The sequence below is a fragment of the Equus caballus genome, chromosome 21 (assembly GCF_041296265.1).
Source record: "Equus caballus isolate H_3958 breed thoroughbred chromosome 21, TB-T2T, whole genome shotgun sequence".
Classification (NCBI taxonomy): domain Eukaryota; kingdom Metazoa; phylum Chordata; class Mammalia; order Perissodactyla; family Equidae; genus Equus; species Equus caballus.
In genome coordinates, this window is record NC_091704.1 from 25,346,064 (window position 1) to 25,366,163 (window position 20,100).

Sequence of the window (20,100 nt, forward strand, 5' to 3'; positions counted from 1 at the left end):
TGTTCGTCCGCTTGCCCGTTCGGGCAGAGAAGCGTTCCTACGAGGAAAGCTGTGTCAGGCACAGTCTGCTCATCCCGGGAGAGGCATATCTGAGGAGAGCGTGGCGGGTAATGGATTGGCTGAGGCAGCTGCCACCCTCAGCCCAGGCTGGCAGGGTTTGGCCGGGGACCGCGGCTGCCCGGATGGCAGGGTCCCGTCGCCATGCCTGCTCTGATCCATCCCCTCGTATTCGGACAGTTGTGGTCCCTGGAGGTGGGTTGGGGACTGTCCTCTGTGATTGTTCTCCTCTGCTCTGGGGAGGAGGGAACGTCGTGGTGACAGGTATGTCCGGCTTGCCAGGCCTGAAGTGGGTTTTGCGATGCTTCTGCTGGGAGGCCAGAAGTTCTCGGCCAGCCTCAGTTTCCCTCCCAGGACGCAGACACAGGATGTCACTGTCGATGGCGCCTGAACAGCCCCGCCATCCGACGCCGAGCTGTGTGTGACCCGTGCCCGGCTCTGGGCGGTGGCTGAGGCGGGCTTGCCTTTGCGAGGGGCTCCTCTGGTGCTTCCTCCTTGTTGGGCCTCAGGCAGGGCAGGAGGCGTCTCAACATTTTTCTGAGAGGGCTGTCGCGAGGATCCTCTTCCTTTGCAGGCGGGGGCTGGAGGGGTTTGGTCTCGAGGGTGTCTCCCACGTCCCCGACCTGGCTCCGAGACTGGGACCCTGACTCCCCGTCCAGTGTTGCCACCCCGCGGCAGGGCTCTGGTGAGGCCCCACCCCTGCTCTCCTCCCGAGGCTCTTCCCTGGCCACGGGGGACCCTGAAGTCGGCCCCCGACGGCCTTGCTCGGCCCCCACGAAGGTCCCACCCCGCCCTTTTCTCTCTGAGAGGCCGCGTGGGAAGGTTGGAGAAGGCGGCCGGCCCTCCTGTCCCGAGAGAGAGGCTTCTGAGGGCCCACTGCCATCGCCAGGTAGGGTCCCTCCCAGGGCCTTCTGATTTTCCTCACACACAGGTGAGGGAGCAGGGAGGGGACGGGCCAGCCTGGGAACTGATGGTTTGGTCGTCCAAGTTAAGACCTGGTCACCCGGAGGAGGCTCAAGAGGTTTTCTCGTCAAGTGTGCAGAGTCAGCTTTCGAGGGGGCCCCAGAATCACAGGTGGCTGCGGGGGGCAGAGGGGACCGTGGAAGGGCCGAGGGTTGAGCCTCACATGCTTCCAGAGCTGCAGGCCCCAAGGGCAGGAGGGGTAGGCCCCAGCGGAAATTCAGCCCAGACGTGATAGTGTGTGCTGGGAGCATCTGAGGAGTGCGTGGATCGTCTTGTTCTTCTTCCCAGACCTCCGTTTGCATGCTCTCCGTGATGTCTGTCTCGAGCAGCTTCTGGGCGTCAGGGTTGGCGACTGAGGGGCTGTCGGTCTCTCCCTCCCTATGTGTGGGGCCTCCCCAGAATGAGGCCACTGGTGGGTGGCAGGACAGGGGCCCTTGCTGGGACCCGAAGTGCGACGGCACGGGGAAGAACAAGACCTGGATCGTGTTCCAGCGGGAGGGGAACGTTTCAACGCGACAGCTCACGCGGCCGTGGCCTGAGTTGGGAAATGGCCAACACGAGTGAGCTGGGGCCGAGCTCGTGGCAACAGGGCGTAGTGGAGTGGTGGTCAGGGCCGAGGGCGGTTCTGCTGGCAGGGTGGAGGCCCAAGGTAGAGTGCGCTGGGTGAGAAGAGCCAGGGAAAGTGCTGGAGCCGTGGTGAGAGGAGCACCTTGCACGGGCTTCCCGCGTGGCTGGCGGACTCTAGCAGACGCTGTCTTGCACGCCTCCCCAGGGGAGGCTTGAGATGTCAAGCGATGGAAGCACCCCTTACAAGACAGCCTCCCCGGGGAGCTGCGGGAAACAAGATGCACAAGCTGTAGCCAGGAGCAGAGGGCCCTGGGACAGCAGGGCAGGCCAGGCCAGGCCAGGTGCGGGTGGCCCCTTGAGAGCCATGGCCCTCCCTGGCCCTCCCTTCACTTCACCGAATTCTCCTGCTGTCCCTCCCCGCCAGGCCTCTTGCCACCCCCTGCCCCATGGCTCCCCTCCCAGCTCAGCCCCAAGCTGCCTGTAGCCCCGGGGCACGTCAGAGACTCTGCGAGGAAGAAGCCCAGGAGAGAAGGGCAAGATTCCTTACCTTGGCGAAAGGGACCTCAGGCCCCCCACTTCTGCCAGGTCCTTCCGGCCAGCTCTGTAAGCTAGAAATGAGGGCACTGGGTCACAGCCGTGAAGGCGGGGGCCTAGGGCTCTGGCAGGAGGCTGCGTGCAGTGTGCCTTTAGGGGAGACCGTTTGAGGTCAGACTCTGGAGCCCAGGCACCAGTGCCCAAGGCCACGGGATCCCTGACGGGGATGGCAAGGCTGCTGATGGGTTGAGGTTTGTCGTGGACCAAGTGCTTCAACCTCCACCACAGCCCACATGCCCCTGCTGGGCAACACCCTGTTCCGGACGCCTGCTGGCCTGGGCCTTGGTTCCGCGCACAGCATCTGGCAAGCACTCAGGTTTTCCTCTCCTTGCCGGGAGCCTCGCTGAGGGCTCTGTTTCCTGAGGGACAGGCTCTGTCCCTGGCATCCTCGAGCCCACGGAGCTGGGCGCTCAGGGACAGGAGGTGCAGGCCAGCTCTGGGGCACAGGGCTGAATGGCAGGAGCTTGCTTACCTTTCAAAGCTCCCCTTTTCTTCCTGCTCCTGCTGCTCCTCCCTCTCGGCTCCACTTGACGCTGAGGTGAGAGAAAAGACAAGAAACTGCGGGGTCTGAGCCCCAAGGCTCCCTCTCCTCTCTCTGGACCAGCCGCAGACGCACAGCGTTTGTGAGCGGGATGACTGCCTACCCTGAACTCCTGGGGCTCTGGGGTGTTCCTTCCCTTTTACTTCCTTTTGAAGTGGATAACTGAACACAAAATGGACGTTTGCTGTCTTCCTTCTCTGAGGATCGTAAGCAGGTCCCCATGTGGGACCAGCGTGCATCTTCTGTCACTGTTCCTCTGCTCGAGAAGCGCGCGCCTTCTCAGAGGTACAGGATCGTGTGAGCTTCCTCAGGGAGGACTCTGCTTCCTGAGGCTACAGCCCCACTCCAGGTCCTGCCCAGAGGCTCTCGGGGGCTCAGCTGTGCCCTCAGATCAACCACGACAGAGAAAAGGCCCGCCTGAGACACCTGCCCCGGGGAGGTGGCTGGGGAACGGGTGCTCAGGGCCTGTCTTCCCACAGATCCCACTCGGCATCCCGTCCGTGGCCACTGGTCGCTGGCCTCTGGGGCCTTTCCCTGGAGCCCTCTACCACACCGGGACTCCTGCTCAGAGGTCTTCGGACCGAAATCCCTGTGCCCACTCTCCCCCCTGCCCACCCAACCTGGCTGGTCTCTAGAAGGATGATGTTCTGTTCTTTCCCGTCCCTGGGGTCCCTCTAGTTGATTCAGAGAAGTGGAAATCACAGTAAAAGAGGAGAGAGACTCGTCTTCTGGTGGGTCTGGGTCCAGGATTTCTTACCTTCCTGACGTTTCTCCTTTTGTCAGTTGGTTGTGAGGGCGAATTCCTCTTGGGGGAGGGGGGGAAGAACAGGAGGAAGAGCCCCAGTCCATACAGGATGCGGAGGATGGTCCCAATCACCCAGGAGGCGGCACTGGAGCTCAAGCAGGTAGCAACAATGCTTTGTAGACGTAAGATAGGAGTTTCCATGTCTCAAGTCTAGTCCTACTCTCAGGCAACTGAGCGCTGGGAGTGACTTGGAGATTAGAACCCCACGCCCTCATCGTGGAACTGTGGCCGTGTCACGGGGGCTCCTGAGGGGGGAGGGGGGAGGGGCAGGCGAGAGGAGGGCAGCCGATTGGACCCCAGCCCCTGCGCCGCCAACTGGCCTCCAACTGCCTCCCTCCACCCTCCTGGGCCTTCTAGACCTTAGCTGGTTTTCTGTTTCTTCCACCTGGAAGCCAGCTGTCGCCCGGTTCCTTGCCTCTCCTGGATTCTTGGTTTGAAGCCACCTATCTCAGGGCCTTTGAAAGTCTGCAGTTCTCCCAGGAATTCGAGCTAGTTCCCAGGGACTCACACCCTCATTCTCCTCTGTCCTCAACTCCGACTGTTGTTTTCACCTCACTTATTGACTCTGTGTGTGCGTGCCAGGACACTGAAGTGCTGCTCTCTTAGCTGATCTCAGTTATAGAATGCAGCGTTCTCGACTCTAGTCACCACGTCAGACATGAGATCCTCAGAGCTCCTTGATCTCAGGGCTGAGAGTTGGTCCCCTTTGACCTGCCTCTCCCTCTCCCTCCCACTCCACAGCCGCTGGCCACCACTTTTGTACTCTCTGTTTCTGTGAATTGACCTTTCTTTTGTCGTTTTTCGAGTTCACGTGCTAAGCGACCCCAGGCAGTATCTGTCTTCCTCTGTCTGGCTTGTTCCACTGAGCGTAACGCCCGCCAGGTTCATCGATGTTGTGCCAGTCTCCACTCCATTTGTCCACGTAACAAGCTTTTGGTTTCGTCAATCTGGAAGTCCCACTTTATTTTACGCTTGTTTGGCTTTGAATATGAACGTTGTTATTGTTTCGATCAACCTTTGCCATCTTCGCTCAGGACGACTCACCCAAAAATGGAAACTAATCATTTCTTACGGAACATAAGCATAATCAAAATTTAAGTAACTAAACCTCCCAGTAATGTGTTTTATGTTAGTCGCATTTCTACTTCTGAAGTGAGAAAGCCTTCACCAAGACTTATGGGACGTGCTGGACACACACACACACACACACACACAGACACACACACACGCGCGCCCATACATAACGCAGGCGTGGACACATTTGCACAGACCAATTCAGGCCTTTCCAACCAGAGAATTCAGCACATTCTCATTTTCTCTAAGCTTTTCTGTCGTCTTGACCCTGTTTCTTCTCATTCCGCCCGAAATAGACCGTCTTCCGTTTCCAGAGTTTAGACGGCTGTGTGGCCCAGCCCGAAGCCGGGCACGGCTCGAGTGAGCTGAAGTGCTGCTCTTGAGAGCGGACGTTGGGGCCGGGTCCGTGGCCCGGGTTGGAGTCCAGTCTGAGGCAGCCCTTTCTGGTCTCCCCGGTTTGCCCGCCACGCGATCTCTTTCTCAGAGTTGGCCTTGCCTTCCCCTTCCTGCCCCCTCCGGGCCCCCGGAGCCTCGAGTCTTGCCTGAACCTGTAGAAAGAGGGCCCTTCGAGTCCTAGAGGAATTCCCTGGTGACATCATCGGACATGCCTTTTTCAGTGAGAACTGGGGGTTCACTTAGGGATTGTACTTTTTGGTCAACGTGTTAACTTTTCAGACTCGTTGGACAGGTAGTGCTTAGATATCCGGGTTTATACTTATTACACAGCTATCCATACACACAGCGACGGAGAGAGACTCTTTTAAGTGATAATAGGGTAATCTTACTTATACCAAAAGCGTTAAGGTCTACGTTGTTCTTACTAGCTTCACATGATAAATACGTTCCCGATTTACGAATGTGTGTGATCACAGCAGAATTTGCAACAGGGTAACTCTCTTAGCAGGCCCCAAGATGATCTTTAACGTCTTTCTCAACAGTTAAAACAACTTTGTTCTTCTGAAGTCCAACAAAGACCTTTTTCTGGAGCTGGGACTCCTAATTGGGACGCTTGGCTAGCGTATGACTGTGACCAGAGTCCCACATTCAGGCTCTCGCACGCAAGAGTTCTGGACTCAGGGCCTCCTCAAAGCCAGCTGCCCAGGTCAGGGACTGACATGACTCGGGCCTCCCGCGTGTTCCCTGAATTGGCCTGCCTGCCAGCTCAGAGAGAGGATGAGGAGCGAATGTGTTTTAAAATGCAAATCAATCGGAAAGCTCTTCCGGGAAACCTGACCCACCTGGAACAGTGTCAATAGTAGAGGGGAACCCCTGGTATTAAATAAAGACCGCCCACCCCAAATTTAGGGAAATTGGATTGTTTCCCTGACATACACGATGATTTCTATCTCTGTCATAGCAGAAGACAGAAGTACAGGAATTGCCTGCTGCTCCGATATTAAGACGAGTTTCAGAAAGGTTCCCTTTTCTCTTCCGTTCAATAGAGAAGCGATAGGAGGGCCAGGAACGCACTGACATTTTCTTGCTCTGTTGGGATTCATTGGATTCCGTTACCATTTAATCTAGCGATTCTGCGCTAGTACTCAAGTGAGAAACTGCAGTTGTGTGTTCATTCCCAAATAATTTGAGTCCACAGCAACCATGAGCTAGTTTCTTCTTAATTCAAGTGGAAATCCAGTTCATTCAGGGGACCTGCTCCGCAGGTGCGGATCTCTGTCTACTTAATGTTCTCTGGAGACGAAGAACAAAGAGCTTGTGACAGGTTGAAGGTCAGGGGTCTCCTGTCCAGATACGTTCTGACAGTGTTTTATTCAATGTGGTGATACCTGGCCCTCCCACGTCCTCGGCACCTGTCGTGCGTTAGGTAACGGCATTTTTTTCCTGAGGAAATGGCTCAATCTAAGATATGGTGTTAGGGTTAGTCTCTCTGCCCTGTTTCAGCCTTTCAACCTCTAATGCGTGTTGCATTCTTTCTAAGTTCCTGGAGGCTGGCCCATTTTCAAGCCTTCGTTACTCATTGCCATTGATATTAACCGTGCAGAAAAATTTAGGTTCACGCCAAAACCTTCCCCAGAAGTTCATAGCAGCTTTATGCATAGGGGACATTACAAAAACCAAAAACTGTCCTTCAGTAGGTAAGTGGTTAAACTCTGGTGGCACTTTGTCTCCTTCTCCCGGGTCCCAGCCTAGGTGCACAGTGTCCCACCATCAGATCATGCCGCCACACACTCACCCCCGGCTCCATTCCCCAGGAGGAGAAGGCAGGTGCAGGAGAGCAGGGCCCTGTGCCCCTCTGGGCGGAGGGGACAGGCCCGCAGCAGCCTCTGTGCTCCCCAACCGCCCACCCTCAGAGGCCGGAGCTCAGTCGTGGTCGTCGCTGCTCTTCCAGACTGTGACAAGGACAGAGGGAGGGCGACGCTGGGCCGAGAGGGTTGCGCAGGCCCATCTCCACGGCAGCTTCAGCAGGGACAGAAGAAGCTCCTGGGGCAGCGTCATCTATTCCCACCAAGAGCTCGGGGTGCGGGGCAAGCTTTCCCGCTCCGGACTCAGGGCCAGCACTGCCCCACACTCCCCTCCCCGCCCTGTGACCTGTGACTCTGTCTCTACACTTCCCGGAGCCTCTGCAAACCCCCTCCCTACAGCCCCAGAAGCTCAAGGGCCAGAGAACGCAGGAGAGGACGGGTGGGGCCCATCCTGGGCTGGGGTCTAGAGGTTTTGCTCATCTGGGAATAGCCTAAAGCTTCCGTTTGTTTTTGTAAGGATGGCGTGATGGGTACTTCGCGTGCAATGAGGGAGTTGGGGCCAGGGCGCGTGAGCCACGCTGCAGTCAGCCTCCCCCCATGGCCCTGCCCCTTCTGGAAGCCACAGTAGACACTCAGGGAGGGCGGAGCCTGACCCTGCTTCTACCCCTAGCAGGGCGAGACGGAGGCCACCAGGTCTCAGGGGAAAAAAACATGTATTTGGGGGAAATCGGGGTTGGAAGGCACCATCAGCACAGAGGGTGAGGTCAGGAGAAAAACCAGAAGTCCTTGGCGAACCCTCAGTCTGTCTCCCAGCGCCCAGACAAAGGATGATACTGTGGATGGCGCCTGAACAGCCCTGCCATCCGACGCCGAGCTGCGTGTGACCCGTGCCTGGCTCTGGGCGGTGGCTGACGCGGGCTTGCCTTTGCAAGGGGCTCCTCTGGTGCTTCCTCCTTGTTGGGCCTCAGGCAGGGCAGGAGGCGTCTCAACATTTTTCTGAGAGGGCTGACGTGAAAAACCTCTTCTTTTTCCGGCAGGGCCTGGAGGGGTTTGGTCCCGAGGGCGTCTCCTGTTCCTCCGACCTGGCTCCAAGACTGGGACCCTGACTCGCCCTCCAGTGTTGCCACCCCACGGCAGGGCTCTGGTGACGCCCCACCTCCACTCTCTTTCAGAGGCTCGTTCCTGGCCATTGCTGACCCTGGACTCAGGTGTAGACGGCCTTGCTCGGCCCCCACGACCGTCCCGCTCTGCCCATTTCTGTCCGAGAGGCTGAATGCGAAGCTCGGAGAAGGCGGCCGGCCCTGCTGTCCCATCAGAGAGGCCTCGGAGGGCCCACAGCCATTGCCAGGTAGGGTCCCTCCCGGGGCCTTCTGGTTTTCCTCACTCACAGGGGAAGTTGAAGGGAGGGGAGGGGCCAGGCGCGGAACTGATGCTTTTGTGGTCAAAGTCTTATGTTTCTCTCCTGGGTGGGGCTCAAGAGGTTTTCCCGAGAACTCTGCACTGTCGGCCTTCAAGCGGGTGCCGGAATCACGGGTGGCAGAGGAGGGAAAAGTAGACCGTGGAAGGGCCAAGGGTTGAGCCTCACTTGCGTTCAGCTCAGCCGACTCCAAGGACGGGAAGGGTGGGCGCCAGCGGACATTCAGCCCAGACGTGATACTGGGTGCTTCGAGCATCTGAGGGCTGCCTGGGGCGTCTTGTTCTTCTTTCTCTGGCCAGGCCTTCGTCTGTGTTCTTTTCCTGATTTCCATCTTGAGCAGCTTTGGCGCATCAGGGTTGGCAAGTGAGGGGCTCTCCGTCTCTCCCTCCCTGTGTGTGGGGCCTCCCCGGAATGAGGCCACTGGTCGGTGGCAGGACAGGTGCCCTTGCTGGGACTGGAGGTGCGCTGACCCGGGGAAGAACAAGACCTTGATCATGTGCCACTGCGAGAGGAACTCGACGCGCCAGCTCATGCGGCCGTGGCCTGAGTTGGGAAATGGCCAAGAGGAGTGAGCTGGAGCTGTGCTCATGGCAGTAGTGTCCGGTGGGATTCTGGTCAAGTCAGCTGGAGGTTCCGCCGGCAGGGTGGAGGCCAGAGGTATAGGGGTGTGGGTCAGAGGCCCCAGGGAATGTGCTGGAGTCATGGTGAGAGTAGCACCTGCCACAGGCTTTCCGCGTGGCTGCTGGGCTCTGGCGTATGCTGTGTTGCTCGCCTCCCCAGGGTAGCCTTGACATGATGAGCGATGGGAGCATCCCTTGGAAGACAGCCTCCCTGGGGAGCTGCGGGAGCCAGGAGGCACAAGCTGCAGCCGGGAGCAGAGGGGCCCGGGACAGCAGGGCAGTCCAGGCGGGGGTGGCCCCTTGGGAGCCATGGCCCTCCATGGCCCCACCTCCACTTCACCAAATTCTCCTGCTCTGCCTCACCGCAGGCCTTTGGCCACCCCTGTCCCCGTGGCTCCCCTCCCAGCTCAGCCCCAAGCTGCCTGCAGCCCTGGGGCCACACCAGAGACTCTGGGAGCAAGAAGTCCGGGAGAGAAGGGCAAGATCCCTTACCTGTGCGAAAGCGACACCTGGCCCCGCACTTCTGCCAGGCCCTTCCCAGCAGCTCTGGGAGCTAGAAATCAGGAGACTGGGTCACAGCACTGAAAGCGGGGCAGGGGCGGTGGAGAGGGCTCTTACAGGAGGCTGCGTGCACTGTGCCTTTAGGGGAGTCTGTTGGGAGGTCAGACTGTCGAACCCGGGCACCAGTGTCCAAGGCCACCGGATCCCTGATGGGGCTGGCAAGGCTGCTGATGGGTTGAGCTATGTCATTGACCACGCGCTTCCACCTCCACCACAGCCCACGTGCCCCGGCTGGACGAGACCCTGTTCCAGGCCCCTCCTGGCCCGGGCCCTGGTTCCCAGCACAGAATGTGGCAAGTCCTCAGGTTTTCGTCTCCCTCCCGCAAACCTCCCTGAGTGTTCTGTTTCCTGAGGGACGGGTTCTGCCCCTGGCATCCTCGAGCCCGTGGAGCTGGGCGCTCAGGGACAGGAGATGGGGGCCAGCTCTGGGGCACGGGGCTGAATGGCAGGAGCTTACCTTTCAAAGCTCCCCTTTTCTTCCTGCTCCTGCTGCTCTTCCCTCTGGGCTCCACTTGACGCTGAAATGAGAGAAAAAAGAAGCAGCTGTGGGGGCTCCCTCTCCTATCTCTGGACCAGCCGTGGACACTTAGCGTTTATGAGGAAGAGGACTGCCTACACTCAGCTCCTGGCGCCCGGGGGTGTTTCTTTCCTTTTACTCGTTTTTGAAGTGGAGACTAGAACGTGAAACGGATCTTTGGTGTCTTCCTTCTTTGGAGAACGTGAGGAAGGATGATTTTCTATGTGAGACCCACCATGGATTTCTTTCGTCACTGTTCCTCTGTTCAAGAATCACGCACGTTCGCAGACGTCCAGAAGCCTCTGAGCTTCCTCGGGGAGGACTCTGCTTCCCGAGGCCCGAGCCCCACTCCAGACCCTGCCTGGAGGCTCTCGGGGGCTCAGCACTGCCCTCAGATCAGCCCCGACAGAGGAAAGGCCTGCTCAAGACGCCTGCCCCAGGAAGGCGGTGGGGGAACCAGAGCTCAAGACCCGTCCTCCCACGCAGATCCCACTCAGCATCCCTTCCTCAGCCGCTGGTCACTGGACTGGGGACTTTCCCTGGAGCCCTCTACCACACCTGGACTCCTGCTCTGAGATCTTCCGAGGGAAATCCTCGTGCCCTCTCTAATCCCTGCTCGCCCAGCCTGGCTTGTCCGTGGAAGGAGGATGTTGTATTCTCTGCCAGTTCCGGAGTCCCTCTACTTTGATTCAGAATCTTGGAAATGACAGTAGAACAGAAGAGAGACTCATCTTCTGGTGGGTCTCTGCCCAGGGTTTCTTACCTTCCTTATGTTTCTGCGTTCACAAGGTGGTCGCGAGGATGGATTCCTCTGCAGGGAGGGAAGGCGCAGGAGGAAGAGCCCCAGTCCACACAGGAAGGGGAGGATGGTCCCAATCACCCAGGAAGTGGAACTGGAGCTCGGCCAGGTAGCAAAGAGGCTTTTCAGAAACATGAGAGGATTCTGCATGTCAGAAATGCAGTGCTGCCCTCAGGCAACTGAGCTCTGGGAGTGGCTTGGAGATTATTACCCCAGGCCCCCATGACAGAAGTGCGGCCTTGTCACAAAGGGCTCTTGAGGGCTGCGGAGGGGACAGCAGGGGAGCAGGCTGGACCAGAGCCCCTCCCCCACCCTCTAGCCTACGTCTCCCTCCCTCTACCCTCCTGGGCCTTCGAGACCTTAGCTAGTTTTCTATGTCTTCCCCCTGGAAGCCAGAGGTCACCGGGTTCCTTGCGTCTCCTGGATTCTTGGTTTGAAGCCAGCTATCTCATGGCCTTCGAAAGTCTGAAGTTCTCCCAGGAATTTGATCTAGTTCCCAGGGATTCATACCCTGATCCTCCTCTGTCCTCAACTCTGATTGCTGTTTTCACCTCACCTAGTGACTTTGTGTGTGTGTGTGTGTGTGTGTGTGTGTGTGTGAGAGGACACTGAAGTGCCAGTCTCCTAGCTGATTTCAATTATGCAATTCAGTGTTCTCGACTGTAGTCACCACGCCAGACATTAGAACCTCCGACGTTTTTCATCTGAGAGCTGAAAGTTTGTCTCCTTTCACCTGCCTCTCTCTATTTCCCCCACCCCACAGCCGCTGGCCACCACTTTTCTATTCTCTGTTTCCATGAGTTGACCTTTCTTTTATAGTTTTCCGAGTTCACGTGTAAGTGAGCCCAGGCAGTATCTGTGCTTCTCTGTCTGGCTCGTTTCATTGAGCATAACGCCCGCCAGGTTCATCCATGTTGCGCAAATCTCAGCTCCATTTGTCCACATAACAAGCTTTTGGTTTCGTCAATCTGCAAGTCCCACTTTACTTTGCACTTATTTGGTTTTGAATACGAACGTTGTTATTGTTTCCACCAACCTTTGCCATCTTCACTCCGAACGACTCACCCCCAAATTGAAACTAATCATTTATTATTTAACGTAAGCATACTAAAAGTTTAAGTAATTAAACCTCCCAATGATGTGTTTTGTGTCAGTAGCGTTTCTGCTTCTGCAGTGAGAAAGCCTTTACCAAGACTTATGGCACATGCTGGACACACACACACAGACACACACACACACACACGCCCGCACATACGCAGGCGTGGACACATTGGCACAGAACACTTCAGTATTTTCAAAGCAGAGAATTAAGCATATTCCCATTTTCTTTAATCTCTTATGTCGTCTTGACCCCATTTCTTCTTACTCTGCCTCAAATAGACAGTCTTCAGTTTCCAGAGTCCAGACGGCTGTGTGGCCCAGCCCGAAGCCGGGCACGGCTCGAGTGAGCTGAAGTGCTGCTCTTGAGAGCGGACGTTGGGGCCGGGTCCGTGGCCCCGGTTGGAGTCCAGTCTGAGGCAGCCCTTTCTGGTCTCCCCGGTTTGCCCTCCACGCGATCTCTTTCTCAGAGTTGGCCTTGCCTTCCCCTTCCTGCCCCCTCCGGGCCCCCGGAGCCTCGAGTCTTGCCTGAACCTGTAGAAAGAGGGCCCTTCGAGTCCTAGAGGAATTCCCTGGTGACATCATCGGACATGCCTTTTTCAGTGAGAACTGGGGGTTCACTTAGGGATTGTACTTTTTGGTCAACGTGTTAACTTTTCAGACTCGTTGGACAGGTAGTGCTTAGATATCCGGGTTTATAGTTATTACACAGCTATCCATACACACAGCGACGGAGAGAGACTCTTTTAACTGATAATAGGGTAATCTTACTTATACCAAAAGCGTTAAGGTCTACGTTGTTCTTACTAGCTTCACATGATAAATACGTTCCCGATTTACGAATGTGTGTGATCACAGCAGAATTTGCAACAGGGTAACTCTCTTAGCAGGCCCCAAGATGATCTTTAACGTCTTTCTCAACAGTTAAAACAACTTTGTTCTTCTGAAGTCCAACAAAGACCTTTTTCTGGAGCTGGGACTCCTAATTGGGACGCTTGGCTAGCGTATGACTGTGACCAGAGTCCCACATTCAGGCTCTCGCACGCAAGAGTTCTGGACTCAGGGCCTCCTCAAAGCCAGCTGCCCAGGTCAGGGACTGACATGACTCGGGCCTCCCGCGTGTTCCCTGAATTGGCCTGCCTGCCAGCTCAGAGAGAGGATGAGGAGCGAATGTGTTTTAAAATGCAAATCAATCGGAAAGCTCTTCCGGGAAACCTGACCCACCTGGAACAGTGTCAATAGTAGAGGGGAACCCCTGGTATTAAATAAAGACCGCCCACCCCAAATTTAGGGAAATTGGATTGTTTCCCTGACATACACGATGATTTCTATCTCTGTCATAGCAGAAGACAGAAGTACAGGAATTGCCTGCTGCTCCGATATTAAGACGAGTTTCAGAAAGGTTCCCTTTTCTCTTCCGTTCAATAGAGAAGCGATAGGAGGGCCAGGAACGCACTGACATTTTCTTGCTCTGTTGGGATTCATTGGATTCCGTTACCATTTAATCTAGCGATTCTGCGCTAGTACTCAAGTGAGAAACTGCAGTTGTGTGTTCATTCCCAAATAATTTGAGTCCACAGCAACCATGAGCTAGTTTCTTCTTAATTCAAGTGGAAATCCAGTTCATTCAGGGGACCTGCTCCGCAGGTGCGGATCTCTGTCTACTTAATGTTCTCTGGAGACGAAGAACAAAGAGCTTGTGACAGGTTGAAGGTCAGGGGTCTCCTGTCCAGATACGTTCTGACAGTGTTTTATTCAATGTGGTGATACCTGGCCCTCCCACGTCCTCGGCACCTGTCGTGCGTTAGGTAACGGCATTTTTTTCCTGAGGAAATGGCTCAAATCCAAGATACCGTGTTAGGTTTACTCTCTCTGCCCTGTTTCGCCCTTTCAGCCTCTAACCCGTGTTGCATTTGCTTGTGAGATCCTGGAGGCGGGTTCATTTTCACACCATCACTGCCATTGATACTTACTGGGCAGGCAAATTTCAGTTCACCCAAAAGCCTTCACAGAGAAGCTCATGGCAGGTTTATTTCTAAGGGGTGAAATCGTAAAAATCAAAAAATGTCATCCGGTAGGTAAGCGGTTAAACTCTAGTGGCACTTTATTCTCCTTCCCCGGCGTCCCACCCTAGGCGCACAGTGTCCCACCCACCGTCAGGTGGTGACCCCACACACTCACCCCCGGCTCCGTTCCCCAGGAGGAGAAGGCAGGGGCAGGAGAGCAGGGCTCTGAGCTCCTCTGGGCAGAGGGGTGAGGCCCACAGCAGCACGCGTGCTCCCCACCCGCCCGCCCTCAGAGCCGGGAGCGCAGCCATCCTTGTCGCTGCTGCTCCAGACTGTGACAAGCACAGAGGGACGGGGACGCTGGGCCGAGAGGGATGCGCAGGCCCATCTCCACGGCCGCTTCAGCAGGGAGAGGAGCAGCTCCCGGGGCAGCGTCCTCACCTATTCCCAGCGAGAGCTCGGGGTGCAGGGCAAGCTTCCTCGCCCTCCGGACTCAGGGCCAGCACTGCCCCACACTCCCCTCCCCACTCTGTGACCTGTGAGCCTGTCTCTACGCTTGCTGGAGCCTCTGCAAAGCCCCTCCCTACAGCCCCACAAGTTCAAGGGCCAGAGAACGCAGGAGAGGACAGGCGGGGCCCATCGTGGGCTTGGGGTCTTAGAGGTTTTGCTCATCTGGAAAGAGCCCAAAGCTTCCATTGGTTTTTGTAAGGACGGTGTGATGGGGACTTGAGGTGCAATGGGGGAGCTGGGGCGAGGGCAGGTGAGCCACGCTGCAGTCGGCCTCCCCCCATGGCCCTGTCCCTTCTGGAAGCCAAAGCAGACGCTCAGGAAGGGCGGAGCCTGACCCCGTTCTTTCCCCCTAGCAGGGCACAGACAGAAGCCACGACCTCTAGGGAGAAAACAAGTGTATTTGGGGAAAATTGGGGTAGGAGGACAGCATTAGCACGGAGGGTGGGATAAGGAGCAAAACCAGGTTTTCTGTTCGTCCGCTTGCCCGTTCGGGCAGAGAAGCGTTCCTACGAGGAAAGCTGTGTCAGGCACAGTCTGCTCATCCCGGGAGAGGCATATCTGAGGAGAGCGTGGCGGGTAATGGATTGGCTGAGGCAGCTGCCACCCTCAGCCCAGGCTGGCAGGGTTTGGCCGGGGACCGCGGCTGCCCGGATGGCAGGGTCCCGTCGCCATGCCTGCTCTGATCCATCCCCTCGTATTCGGACAGTTGTGGTCCCTGGAGGTGGGTTGGGGACTGTCCTCTGTGATTGTTCTCCTCTGCTCTGGGGAGGAGGGAACGTCGTGGTGACAGGTATGTCCGGCTTGCCAGGCCTGAAATGGGTTTTGCGATGCTTCTGCTGGGAGGCCAGAAGTTCTCGGCCAGCCTCAGTTTCCCTCCCAGGACGCAGACACAGGATGTCACTGTCGATGGCGCCTGAACAGCCCCGCCATCCGACGCCGAGCTGTGTGTGACCCGTGCCCGGCTCTGGGCGGTGGCTGAGGCGGGCTTGCCTTTGCGAGGGGCTCCTCTGGTGCTTCCTCCTTGTTGGGCCTCAGGCAGGGCAGGAGGCGTCTCAACATTTTTCTGAGAGGGCTGTCGCGAGGATCCTCTTCCTTTGCAGGCGGGGGCTGGAGGGGTTTGGTCTCGAGGGTGTCTCCCACGTCCCCGACCTGGCTCCGAGACTGGGACCCTGACTCCCCGTCCAGTGTTGCCACCCCGCGGCAGGGCTCTGGTGAGGCCCCACCCCTGCTCTCCTCCCGAGGCTCTTCCCTGGCCACGGGGGACCCTGAAGTCGGCCCCCGACGGCCTTGCTCGGCCCCCACGAAGGTCCCACCCCGCCCTTTTCTCTCTGAGAGGCCGCGTGGGAAGGTTGGAGAAGGCGGCCGGCCCTCCTGTCCCGAGAGAGAGGCTTCTGAGGGCCCACTGCCATCGCCAGGTAGGGTCCCTCCCAGGGCCTTCTGATTTTCCTCACACACAGGTGAGGGAGCAGGGAGGGGACGGGCCAGCCTGGGAACTGATGGTTTGGTCGTCCAAGTTAAGACCTGGTCACCCGGAGGAGGCTCAAGAGGTTTTCCCGTCAAGTGTGCAGAGTCAGCTTTCGAGGGGGCCCCAGAATCACAGGTGGCTGCGGGGGGCAGAGGGGACCGTGGAAGGGCCGAGGGTTGAGCCTCACATGCTTCCAGAGCTGCAGGCCCCAAGGGCAGGAGGGGTAGGCCCCAGCGGAAATTCAGCCCAGACGTGATAGTGTGTGCTGGGAGCATCTGAGGAGTGCGTGGATCGTCTTGTTCTTCTTCCCAGACCTCCGTTTGCATGCTCTCCGTGATGTCTGTCTCGAGCAGCTTCTGGGCGTCAGGGTTGGCGACTGAGGGGCTGTCGGTCTCTCCCTCCCTATGTGTGGGGCCTCCCCAGAATGAGGCCACTGGTGGGTGGCAGGACAGGGGCCCTTGCTGGGACCCGAAGTGCGACGGCACGGGGAAGAACAAGACCTGGATCGTGTTCCAGCGGGAGGGGAACGTTTCAACGCGACAGCTCACGCGGCCGTGGCCTGAGTTGGGAAATGGCCAACACGAGTGAGCTGGGGCCGAGCTCGTGGCAACAGGGCGTAGTGGAGTGGTGGTCAGGGCCGAGGGCGGTTCTGCTGGCAGGGTGGAGGCCCAAGGTAGAGTGCGCTGGGTGAGAAGAGCCAGGGAAAGTGCTGGAGCCGTGGTGAGAGGAGCACCTTGCACGGGCTTCCCGCGTGGCTGGCGGACTCTAGCAGACGCTGTCTTGCACGCCTCCCCAGGGGAGGCTTGAGATGTCAAGCGATGGAAGCACCCCTTACAAGACAGCCTCCCCGGGGAGCTGCGGGAAACAAGATGCACAAGCTGTAGCCAGGAGCAGAGGGCCCTGGGACAGCAGGGCAGGCCAGGCCAGGCCAGGTGCGGGTGGCCCCTTGAGAGCCATGGCCCTCCCTGGCCCTCCCTTCACTTCACCGAATTCTCCTGCTGTCCCTCCCCGCCAGGCCTCTTGCCACCCCCTGCCCCATGGCTCCCCTCCCAGCTCAGCCCCAAGCTGCCTGTAGCCCCGGGGCACGTCAGAGACTCTGCGAGGAAGAAGCCCAGGAGAGAAGGGCAAGATTCCTTACCTTGGCGAAAGGGACCTCAGGCCCCCCACTTCTGCCAGGTCCTTCCGGCCAGCTCTGTAAGCTAGAAATGAGGGCACTGGGTCACAGCCGTGAAGGCGGGGGCCTAGGGCTCTGGCAGGAGGCTGCGTGCAGTGTGCCTTTAGGGGAGACCGTTTGAGGTCAGACTCTGGAGCCCAGGCACCAGTGCCCAAGGCCACGGGATCCCTGACGGGGATGGCAAGGCTGCTGATGGGTTGAGGTTTGTCGTGGACCAAGTGCTTCAACCTCCACCACAGCCCACATGCCCCTGCTGGGCAACACCCTGTTCCGGACGCCTGCTGGCCTGGGCCTTGGTTCCGCGCACAGCATCTGGCAAGCACTCAGGTTTTCCTCTCCTTGCCGGGAGCCTCGCTGAGGGCTCTGTTTCCTGAGGGACAGGCTCTGTCCCTGGCATCCTCGAGCCCACGGAGCTGGGCGCTCAGGGACAGGAGGTGCAGGCCAGCTCTGGGGCACAGGGCTGAATGGCAGGAGCTTGCTTACCTTTCAAAGCTCCCCTTTTCTTCCTGCTCCTGCTGCTCCTCCCTCTGGGCTCCACTTGACGCTGAGGTGAGAGAAAAGACAAGAAACTGCGGGGTCTGAGCCCCAAGGCTCCCTCTCCTCTCTCTGGACCAGCCGCAGACGCACAGCGTTTGTGAGCGGGATGACTGCCTACCCTGAACTCCTGGGGCTCTGGGGTGTTCCTTCCCTTTTACTTCCTTTTGAAGTGGATAACTGAACACAAAATGGACGTTTGCTGTCTTCCTTCTCTGAGGATCGTAAGCAGGTCCCCATGTGGGACCAGCGTGCATCTTCTGTCACTGTTCCTCTGCTCGAGAAGCGCGCGCCTTCTCAGAGGTACAGGATCGTGTGAGCTTCCTCAGGGAGGACTCTGCTTCCTGAGGCTACAGCCCCACTCCAGGTCCTGCCCAGAGGCTCTCGGGGGCTCAGCTGTGCCCTCAGATCAACCACGACAGAGAAAAGGCCCGCCTGAGACACCTGCCCCGGGGAGGTGGCTGGGGAACGGGTGCTCAGGGCCTGTCTTCCCACAGATCCCACTCGGCATCCCGTCCGTGGCCACTGGTCGCTGGCCTCTGGGGCCTTTCCCTGGAGCCCTCTACCACACCGGGACTCCTGCTCGGAGGTCTTCGGACCGAAATCCCTGTGCCCACTCTCCCCCCTGCCCACCCAACCTGGCTGGTCTCTAGAAGGATGATGTTCTGTTCTTTCCCGTCCCTGGGGTCCCTCTAGTTGATTCAGAGAAGTGGAAATCACAGTAAAAGAGGAGAGAGACTCGTCTTCTGGTGGGTCTGGGTCCAGGATTTCTTACCTTCCTGACGTTTCTCCTTTTGTCAGTTGGTTGTGAGGGCGAATTCCTCTTGGGGGAGGGGGGGAAGAACAGGAGGAAGAGCCCCAGTCCATACAGGATGCGGAGGATGGTCCCAATCACCCAGGAGGCGGCACTGGAGCTCAAGCAGGTAGCAACAATGCTTTGTAGACGTAAGATAGGAGTTTCCATGTCTCAAGTCTAGTCCTACTCTCAGGCAACTGAGCGCTGGGAGTGACTTGGAGATTAGAACCCCACGCCCTCATCGTGGAACTGTGGCCGTGTCACGGGGGCTCCTGAGGGGGGAGGGGGGAGGGGCAGGCGAGAGGAGGGCAGCCGATTGGACCCCAGCCCCTGCGCCGCCAACTGGCCTCCAACTGCCTCCCTCCACCCTCCTGGGCCTTCTAGACCTTAGCTGGTTTTCTGTTTCTTCCACCTGGAAGCCAGCTGTCGCCCGGTTCCTTGCCTCTCCTGGATTCTTGGTTTGAAGCCACCTATCTCAGGGCCTTTGAAAGTCTGCAGTTCTCCCAGGAATTCGAGCTAGTTCCCAGGGACTCACACCCTCATTCTCCTCTGTCCTCAACTCCGACTGTTGTTTTCACCTCACTTATTGACTCTGTGTGTGCGTGCCAGGACACTGAAGTGCTGCTCTCTTAGCTGATCTCAGTTATAGAATGCAGCGTTCTCGACTCTAGTCACCACGTCAGACATGAGATCCTCAGAGCTCCTTGATCTCAGGGCTGAGAGTTGGTCCCCTTTGACCTGCCTCTCCCTCTCCCTCCCACTCCACAGCCGCTGGCCACCACTTTTGTACTCTCTGTTTCTGTGAATTGACCTTTCTTTTGTCGTTTTTCGAGTTCACGTGTTAAGCGACCCCAGGCAGTATCTGTCTTCCTCTGTCTGGCTTGTTCCACTGAGCGTAACGCCCGCCAGGTTCATCGATGTTGTGCCAGTCTCCACTCCATTTGTCCACGTAACAAGCTTTTGGTTTCGTCAATCTGGAAGTCCCACTTTATTTTACGCTTGTTTGGCTTTGAATATGAACGTTGTTATTGTTTCGATCAACCTTTGCCATCTTCACTCAGGACGACTCACCCAAAAATGGAAACTAATCATTTCTTACGGAACATAAGCATAATCAAAATTTAAGTAACTAAACCTCCCAGTAATGTGTTTTATGTTAGTCGCATTTCTACTTCTGAAGTGAGAAAGCCTTCACCAAGACTTATGGGACGTGCTGGACACACACACACACACACACACACAGACACACACACACACGCGCCCATACATAACGCAGGCGTGGACACATTTGCACAGACCAATTCAGGCCTTTCCAACCAGAGAATTCAGCACATTCTCATTTTCTCTAAGCTTTTCTGTCGTCTTGACCCTGTTTCTTCTCATTCCGCCCGAAATAGACCGTCTTCCGTTTCCAGAGTTTAGACGGCTGTGTGGCCCAGCCCGAAGCCGGGCACGGCTCGAGTGAGCTGAAGTGCTGCTCTTGAGAGCGGACGTTGGGGCCGGGTCCGTGGCCCGGGTTGGAGTCCAGTCTGAGGCAGCCCTTTCTGGTCTCCCCGGTTTGCCCGCCACGCGATCTCTTTCTCAGAGTTGGCCTTGCCTTCCCCTTCCTGCCCCCTCCGGGCCCCCGGAGCCTCGAGTCTTGCCTGAACCTGTAGAAAGAGGGCCCTTCGAGTCCTAGAGGAATTCCCTGGTGACATCATCGGACATGCCTTTTTCAGTGAGAACTGGGGGTTCACTTAGGGATTGTACTTTTTGGTCAACGTGTTAACTTTTCAGACTCGTTGGACAGGTAGTGCTTAGA

The 20,100-nt window shown here is 57.4% G+C and overlaps 2 protein-coding genes across 2 annotated transcripts; both read right to left on the minus strand.

Annotated features, from left to right (window-relative positions):
- Positions 1–7,501: 7,501 nt before the first annotated feature.
- LOC138919932 (spermatogenesis-associated protein 31E1-like) lies at positions 7,502–10,921 on the minus strand. Its single transcript, XM_070246809.1, has 4 exons — positions 10,681–10,921; positions 9,858–9,918; positions 9,332–9,392; positions 7,502–9,058 (listed from the first exon to the last, which is right to left on the minus strand). The coding sequence occupies exons 1-4, from the start codon at positions 10,864–10,866 to the stop codon at positions 7,600–7,602; spliced, it is 1,767 nt and encodes a 588-aa protein (XP_070102910.1). The 5' UTR covers positions 10,867–10,921; the 3' UTR covers positions 7,502–7,599.
- A 3,789-nt stretch (positions 10,922–14,710) lies between these two features.
- On the minus strand, positions 14,711–18,785 carry LOC138919871 (spermatogenesis-associated protein 31E1-like). Its single transcript, XM_070246459.1, has 4 exons — positions 18,279–18,785; positions 17,453–17,513; positions 16,934–16,994; positions 14,711–16,650 (listed from the first exon to the last, which is right to left on the minus strand). The coding sequence occupies exons 1-4, from the start codon at positions 18,465–18,467 to the stop codon at positions 15,228–15,230; spliced, it is 1,734 nt and encodes a 577-aa protein (XP_070102560.1). The 5' UTR covers positions 18,468–18,785; the 3' UTR covers positions 14,711–15,227.
- Positions 18,786–20,100: the final 1,315 nt, after the last annotated feature.